The 8,991-nt window shown below is 45.3% G+C and overlaps 1 protein-coding gene across 1 annotated transcript in view; it reads right to left on the reverse strand.

Annotated features, from left to right (window-relative positions):
• REV1 (REV1 DNA directed polymerase) overlaps positions 1–8,140 on the reverse strand; it is a 94,368-nt gene extending 86,228 nt beyond the window's left edge. The window contains exon 1 of the mRNA XM_087426213.1: positions 7,994–8,140. Within this exon, the coding sequence (XP_087282339.1) occupies positions 7,994–8,018 (25 nt within the window). The 5' untranslated portion in view covers positions 8,019–8,140. The remainder of the gene's footprint in view (positions 1–7,993) is intronic.
• Positions 8,141–8,991: the final 851 nt, after the last annotated feature.

Here is an 8,991-nt window from a genome sequence, read left to right on the forward strand (position 1 = left end):
GGATTTCAGGAAGAAGGAATTCATGAGCAAAGACAAAAGAAAAAAGAAAGATGTTTAAGACAACATTCTGAGACTGACACATGGACAGAGGTAGTCACAGGCGAATAAGGTAGTTGAGGAAACATAACAGAAGACCCTGAATATCATACTAAGAAATTTGAAACTTACTTTGTAAAAGTTAGGAAAGGAAGTGTAAATTTGCGCACGTAAATGATGGCGGATAAGGATGGCTGCACACAGACAGGCAGAGGTTCTGGCTCCTGAGCCTAATCTGCACCAAGATCTACAAATCTGTCTTAGCAGAAGCCCTCACCTTGTGTATTCTATCCATACACGGCATTACATCTGCAAACTCACAAAGTAAACTGGTATACATAATGACATACAACTGAAAACAAATCTGAGTAACTGCAATTCAAAAATATGGTGTTCTCTCAAATCCTTATATTAAGTATAATTGCAAGTGAAAATAAAGGGAGCAGAATGTTTAAGAAATTGCCACTGCTTTTTATCTTCTGGCCTCTTTCTCCCTTGCTTCATGCCAACAACTTCCTATTATATGTTAAAAATAACAACAAAACCCCTACTACTTTTTAAGATGATAGGACATTCGAAGGAGATGCTACATTCTTCAAAAGACACTACCAGTCTTTTTCACTGTAACAGCTTATTTGGCACTCTATACTTGAATGGATTCTATTTCTGAGAAACATTCAGCGAGTTCCAGAGAACGTAATATAACCTTTAAGTGATAATCAGATATAAGATTTCTACTGGACATAAACAATATGCAAAAGAACATTATTAACCTTTAACACTGTAAATTTGAACAGCTAGTAACTTCAGCTCAAGAGCTAAAATTCAAAATGGCAATTAAGTTACTAAAACATTTTACAACTCTAATAAATACGGTATAAACGCCTCCACCTCACTAACAAAAATCTCACTTCATAGGTTTAGATTTCCTTTCACTTAACAGTAGTAATAACCTAAGTCTAAAATTATAAATTCAAAAAGAACCACCAAAAATCAAACTTTTTACAGCCAAAATTATTGAGCTTTTAAAACATCAGCAAGTTATGTCGTTTATAACACTACCTACAACACAATTTAAATAAATATTTGACTCAAATGAACATCAACCCAGGTTTTAAATATTGTCATCAATAAAATATTATAATTTTCAACAGAAGGCAATCCTTCTACATACAGAAATATATTCAAATGCAACCTATTACAATTTTTAGTATAATAGAGATCACTGGACTACTACTCTAGAGATGTGTTCTAGTTTGAACTGCCACACACTGGACAAGTGTCTATTCTCCCTTCTTCTGCTTCTGTTGTACAATAAAGAATTCAGCCTTTGTCCTTGGTTCCCAGGAGGAAGACTCTCAACTCCTGGAATTTCACAACTGTTAGGAGCGTCTTTGTTACCTATGGTGGCTACCTAGGACCACATCTTTTAAATTAACAGGTGACTCCCAGTGGAGGATGGGTCTGGCCACGCTGCAAAGGCCAATCATGTGATTAGAGGGTTGGGGCTTTGAGCCACATTTGATATTAGCCTGACCTCCTGGAAGATGAGGGGGGCTGAAGACTGAATTCAACAGTGTGGCCAATGATTCCACCATGCCTACATAATAAAATTCCAATAAAAACTCTGAACACTGAGGCTTGGGTGAGCTTCCCTGGTTGGTAATCATATATCGATGTGGCAGGAGGATGACATGTCCTGAGGACACAGAAGCTTCATGTTTGGGACCCTCCCAGACATCTCTCTAGGTATCTCTTCATTTGGCTGGTCCTCATTTGCATCTCTTATAATAAAACTGTTACTGCAAATACAGTACTTTTCTGAGTTCTGTGACTCATTCTAGCAAATTATCACATCTAAGGGGATAGCAGGAACTCCCAAATTTGTAGCCAGTTGGTCAGAAGTGCAGGTGGCCTGGAAGCCCTGGAGCTTGCAGCTGGCATCTGAAGTGAGGGGAATTTTGTGGACTGTGCCCTCAACCTGTGACATCTGCCCTCACTCTGGGTAGTCAGTGCCAGAATCACACTGCAGCTATAAAATAGGATATACTGCCCTACCTATCTTCTCAGGGCTCTTATGAGAACTGAATGAGAAAAAGTCAAGTGAAAGCACTTTTTAAGGCATAAAGCATTACAAAAAGTAAAAGACTTTTTTGGTTATGCTCTCAAAAATATAAAGAAGAAACTGTTAAGATATTTTTAAAATTCAGGATCGTCCAGCTTAAATTTTTTTTTTTTTTTTGTGATGAGATCAGCCCTGTGCTAACATCTGCCAATCCTCCTCTTTTTTTGCTGAGGAAGTTTGGCCCAGGGCTAACATCCGTGCCCACCTTCCTCCACTTTATATGGGACGCCGCCTTAAATTTTTCAAAAGGCTGAAAATAAAGAGCCAATAAGTCATCAAGAAATAGAGCTTATAAAATAAAATTCAGAACTTTGATGAAAAGCATTTTAAAAACCAAGGAATCTGAATCATAATTTCAATTACATAATTAAGACTAGTGCCTAAATGATAAGTTCATTCTTACTAATCTCAAGTGTAGAAATGATGGAGTTTAGAAAACATAAGATTCATCTACTATCTTCTGACTAAACCTGTAAAAAGCTCATTTTAGCCTTGGTTATGATCAGCAATGACTGATGCCAATAAGCAACATTTTGGTTACTCAGATACTGGGTTCAAATTAAAAAAAACACTATTCACATCACAACCAACTTTTTTGGCCTATCCCTACCGTATCTTTTACATCAAGCACAAAGCCACAAGACCAGACTGGTCTTGAAAAGATTTCTCAAACCATCCTATGTGCACAAGGCAGCTACCTGTATACATGAGAAAGCATAATTTCTAATTGCATTATAGAGGATAAGAATTTTTTCCATAACTTTAAAGCCAATGAATAAAAAAAAAAAAACCCTCAAGATTTTAAATCACAAATTTATAAGACTATATCCCTCAATTCTCTACCCTCTTGAAAGCAAGATACTAAAAGTATACGTTGGTCTCTCCCTGGGTGATGAAGGGGACAGTTTAGTGTAGCAGAAAAAAATGGCCTTCAAGTCCAAAAAAAAATCCTCAGGTTCTAGTTCTGTTTATCCTCTTTTATCAGTCAAATGACTGTCTGGGTCTCATTTTCCTCCAAGAAAGTATAAGGGTATGGCCTGTAGAATCTATAAGGTTCATTCTAGCACTGACATTCTGAATCTACTTAACTGTTGAGAAATCAACAACATAATTTAGATATTCTTCAAGTTTTAAAAGTCTTGCAAGTAGATGTCAAAAAACTAAAGCTTACCATGGTGTAAAAAACGTTCCACCAACATGTTCCTCCTTACTCATTAAAAACAAAGATAACCAAGATTTGCTCCACAATCAGCAGAAACACATCATTAACTTTTAAGTATTTACTTGTACCTTAAATTTACTTTAGCCTTAAGCAAATTTAAAGACATTCATGTTTTCTTAAATCTGATGCATCACATCTATTATATGCAAAACCTTTTCAAACTATTTACAAAGCTGACCTACCAGGACACACATGATGCTTGACTTATTTTTAATGACTTCTTAATAAGAATGAGAAAAAAAATAAATGATTTTGCATATCATCAACCTATTAAAATGTTTCACAATTATAGACTATACAGGCATTTAAGTACGGTAGTAGTTAAATCCAAAAAAAAACTTAGCCACAAAAGACAATGAAACGGCCAGTAGTTAAGGGGAATAACACATACAAACAACGTGATAAAACATAAGGCGAGTTTCCACACAGAAACTTTGTTTTTATGTGCCACACAGCAAACTGGTTATGACCTTGGGTTATGGAACCAGACGGAAGTAGACTGAAACCCTGGGTCCTTTCTTACCTGTCTGACATGCCCAAGTAACATCATCTCTCTAAAGTCTGTCTCTTTATAACTGTGCCTACCTTATACAGTGGTTGTGAATATTAAGAGACACTGCCCTTAGCAAAAAGCCTGACACACAGCAAACATTTAATAATTTAGCAATTCTTATTAAATTTTGGGAAAATGTTACACAGTGAAACAGTATTTTGATTTTTTTTAAGTTTAAGGCCCAAAGTTTAGGATCCTATGGGTTAAAGTTCAGATTGAAAAATAAAATAAAACATAATGTTCCTACAGAGAGGCATTTTAGTAAAGACAAGTGGAGTAAGTAAAAATAACTGGTATTATGCAAATGCAATGACCACAGGCAGAATCTTAGCTTCTAAGAATAATTCAAGCTGCAATAGCTCAAAGTGTCTATTATTACAAAGTGACTGTCCCCATCAATTCTTTCCTATGTCTGTAAATGCTAAAGAAAAAACAAAATCACACTATGATAAGAACAGAAAGGAGAAAGAAGATATGAAGTATAGACGGGTTACTATAAGCTCTAATTAAGAACCAAATACAATTTAGGGGGAAAAACCCATAATGAAAGCTGTGAACAAGTCAGACAAGCCCTCTGCCCTCTGGTGGGGAAGAGGTCTGGGAGCAAACGAGGCTAATGGGGGAAACAGATAAATAAGTGAATAGTGTATCCTCACCTAGTAGTAAATGCTATGGAGAAAAATAAAGCAAAATGAAAGAATCAAAAGTGACAAAGGGAGGGGCTGGCTTCCATTTTACGGGTCAGAGAAGGCCTCTCTGAGGTGATGACATTTTAGCAGCAAACAGAAAACATAAAGGCAAGATAATCACCAGGAGGAAGGTGGCCCAGCTAACAGGATAGCAAGTACAACATCCCTAAGGTAGGAACCATTTGCTTTGTTCCAGAAATGGCAAAAGGACCACAGGACTGGGGCAGTGATGAGGAGTCATATGGTAAAGGGCAAAGTCAGAACTGGCAGCCGCCAAGTCCTGTAACGCTCTGATGGACTGCGGTAAGGAGTTCTGATTCAATTCTAGGGGCAGGAAGCTTTTGGAGGATTTCGAGGAGTGACAATATGCTTTACGTCTTTAATAAGATCACAGTGATTATTATGTGGGGATCAGACAGGAAGAGAGCAAGAGAAAGAGGGACAGCAGGGAGAGCACCGTTAACAAGTCTAAGGAAGAGCTGGAACTCAGAGCAGGATTCATGTACTGCTTATAAGTAGATGAGATACTAAGAGAAGAGCACGCAACCTAACTGTCTCTAACAAAGACTTTTTTATATTCCTTCTCCCTTCATCCCCCATTCCTGACTTGACTTTGAAAAAAATCAGAGATTCTTTTTTTAATATCCATGTTAATGCTTCAGTTGGTGCTATTATAGGAGGGAAACAAAGATTAAAAGGTATTTCCTTCATTTATAAATGTTGTGTTTAATATACTCTATGATTTATAATATGCCACATACACTCACACATTTTTTTTTTTTTTTTGTGAGGAAGATCAGCCCTGAGCTAACATCCGTGCTAATCCTCCTCTTTTTGCTGAGGAAGACCGGCTCTGAGCTAACATCTATTGCCAATCCTCCTCCTTTTTTTCCCCCAAAGCCCCAGTAGATAGTTGTATGTCATAGTTGCACATCCTTCTAGTTGCTGTATGTGGGACACGGCCTCAGCATGGCCGGAGAAGCGGTGCGTCAGTGCGCGCCCGGGATCCAAACCCGGGGCCGCCAGTAGCGGAGCGCGCACACTTAACCGCCAAGCCACGGGCTGGCCCAACACTCACGCATTCTTGAGAAGCAGAAAGAGCTTTACTGCTCTTTAGTTTAGGACTCATTCATTTATTTGGAGACAAGAAAAGGTACCCATCACCTCTTCTGATTAGCTTTCTTCTCATGCTTTGTCTCCAGCACATCCTGGCTCATTCTAGATTGTGAATTGCAATAAGGAGGTATACCAAAGGGAATATGTATTTACTGGCATCACTGTGTTCCAGGGACTCACTAGTTGCCTTACATTTAAGAACTCATTTAATCCTCAGCTACCCAAGGTAGGAAATGATGTCTTCATTCTACAAATGAGGAAAAAATAACAGATATTAGTAACTTAAAATTGTCCAAGACCACACAGCTAATAATGGGCAGAGCCAGAATTTAAATCTATATCTAACTCTGAAGTTCTTTTTTTGTGTGTGTGTGTGTGAGGAATATCAGCCCTGAGCTAACATCCATGCCAATCCTCCTCTTTTTGCTGAGGAAGACCAGCTCTGAGCTAACATCTATTGCCAATCCTCCTCGTTTTTTTCCTCCCCAAAGCCCCAGTAGGCAGTTGTATGTCATAGTTGCACATCCTTTCAGTTGCTGTATGTGGGGCACCGCCTCAGAATGGCCAGAGAAGCAGTGCATAGGTGCGCGCCCGGGATCCGAACCGGGGCCGCCAGTAGCAGAGTGCGCACACTTAACCGCTAAGCCACGGGGCCAGCCCTAACTCTGAAGTTCTTGTCTTTCTACTACAGCAGCTATCAAAGAAAGGACTATCAAATACATATATGTAGTCTTCCTAACTTATTATTAATGACTAGCTTGTTGCTGGTGAGGACAGGGTTTCTTTTTCTTATGTAGAATTTGAGTTTTGAGGTTGGGGGTGGGGAAAATGGAGTCATCTTACATCTTCACACATTTTGAAAAATTATTTTCTACTTGAGACTTCATAAAAGTTAATCCCAAAGGAGTGATTACTACCTTTCCAGAAGAAAAATCTTAAATATGCATTGTCTACTACAAAATAGGAGTAAAGTTCCATGACAATAGTTCGGTTGAATGGAAGAGATCTTCTTAGTCCTGAGAAGGATTCCTAGAAGAGGGACTTTAGGTTAGCTTCAGAGAAGAAAGGAAAGACATAGGAAAGACAGGGAGGGAACGACATGCTAGCAAATTTGCACTGGCTAAGACAAGGCTATGTGGGACAGCACAGATCAGAAGTTTGGGAAGCAGGTAGACGGTACCCCCGCCCGCCCAAGACCGGTTACTGCGTACTCCACAGGAAGAACCAAGGTTACAGTACGTCCTACCCTACCTCAAGAGGAAACGGCTAACTCTCGAAGACTAAAGTGGAGAAGCGAGAGAGACCAGACAGACACACAGAATTAACAATTGTTACATAAAGTCCTTAGCAGTTCGTTATAAGCCCTTTTATGGTATGCTGCTAATCTATATTATTTTCACCTAAACGATATCATTTCTACTCTGTACATGACCCGAGAAGACGTGGAATACAGACACAGTAGACTTACACCATCTGCAATTTTCTCTTTTTAACAAGGTGGAGTGAGGTTAAGGTATTTCTTTGCAAACTGGGCTTAGGTAGTTAACAGCGGTGAAATATACACGGAAATGCCCCTTTCCGTCTACACGGGGACTGACTCATTTTAACAGCGAGTGAAGTGTGCAAGGGGCACTTGTAAGGACAGTCGGGGACAGGTGCCCTGCGTATTAAGGCAACAGATAAGTGACAAGGAAAAACAAGTGAATAAACACTGCCTTCCGATATTCCTCCCCGATTCCGGGAGCCAAGGGGGCGGGGGGAGGGGTCGCGGCGGGAGGCGGGCCGAGCACACCGGCGCCCGGCCCAGTGGACAGCCTGCGACGCTCGAGGAAGCAGCGACGGGACGCGCGCCTGAATGAATGGCCCGGGGCTGAATGGCCGGCGAGGCGCCGGCGCAGGAGGAAGGAGTTTGCGGCGCGCTCGGAGCGGGGCCGGGGCGGCGGGGGCCGGCGGCCGCGGGGAGCGCCGAGGGAAGGGCCGCGGCCGCCGGGGGCGGGCGGCGGCGCCATAGCGGAGGGAGAAGGGGAGGTCACGCGTTACATAACCCGGCAGCTGCCGCGCTCGGGGCGCCGCGGGCCGCCCAGGCCGCGAGAGGGCGGCCCGCCGTGCCCGGGCCGGCGCGCCCTCCTCGCCCGCCCCGCCTCAGGCCGTCCGCGCCCGGGCCGCCGCCGGGCGGGTCTGCGGCGCCTCGGGAGACGCGCGTCCGGTCCCGCCCCTCCCCCACCCCCGCCGCCGGTCCGGGGGTCGCTCACCTTCCGCGTTGCCCCAGACCAGCATGCCCGGGCACGGCCGCCTCCTCCGGCCTCGCGGGTCCCGGCGCCGCGGCCGCTGCCGCGCAGTGCCTTCGCCGGGGGCCGGGGAGGAGGGCCGGGGGAGGAAGCCGCACCGCCGCGCCGCGGTCCACGCTCGCCCCACGCCCGCGGCGGCCGGCCCTGCGCGCGCCGCCCTCCCCGTCCGGCGGGCGCGCGCGCCGCAGCTCCGCCCCGCCCCCGGCGGCCGGCGCGCTCCTGGCTCCTCCCCGACCCTCCCCGCCGGCGGCTCTGCCCTGCGCGCGCTGCCGGCGTGCGGCTGTCCCCGCCCCGGCTCGCACTCACCCCCGCGCGGCGCACGCGCTCGGCTCGCGCCCTGCCCGGGGCGACCCCGAACGACCAGCGCGGCGCCTCGGAGCTCCGCGCCTGCCAGCCCGCCCCTCCCCGGCCCCGCCCGCCCCTCCCGCCGCCGCCCGCAGCGCGCCGCGTCTCCGCGGCACGTGACCGTCTCGCTCGCGGCGGGGAGAGGAGCCGGCGCGGGCCCGCCTTCCGCAGCGCGCTGACCGCCCTGTACCCCGGGACCTGCCCGGCTCCCGCTCCGGTCGCCGCGCGTTGGTCGCCTCGGACGGAGCGCAGCCCTGGCTTCAGCGAGTCCCCGCCGCCCCTGCCTCGCCCTGGTATCCTCCCGGGCTGGATACCCCAGTCTGGGAGGACACAAGTTCAAGGACTGACCATGCTTGAAGCCCTGGTACTGTCTGAAGATAACGTAAAACACGCGGGTCCCCTCCACAAACGATTGATTGACAGTGACATCTAGTGGAGAAAGGGACACACATGAACTGACGCCTTCCTATGTCAGGGAGCAACCGAGAATCCTGGCCCACGAAGGTTAGCGGGAATGAACACCGCATCGTGGGTGTAAGTGATTCATTGCCGCAAACACCGTTCATTTCCCGTGCTCAGAGTGCCCACCCAATCCACCCTGGATTGCATCTGGATAT

Source organism: Ceratotherium simum, chromosome 40 (assembly GCF_057802395.1).
Source record: "Ceratotherium simum simum isolate JZ-2026a chromosome 40, ASM5780239v1, whole genome shotgun sequence".
NCBI classification, from domain to species: Eukaryota; Metazoa; Chordata; class Mammalia; order Perissodactyla; family Rhinocerotidae; genus Ceratotherium; species Ceratotherium simum.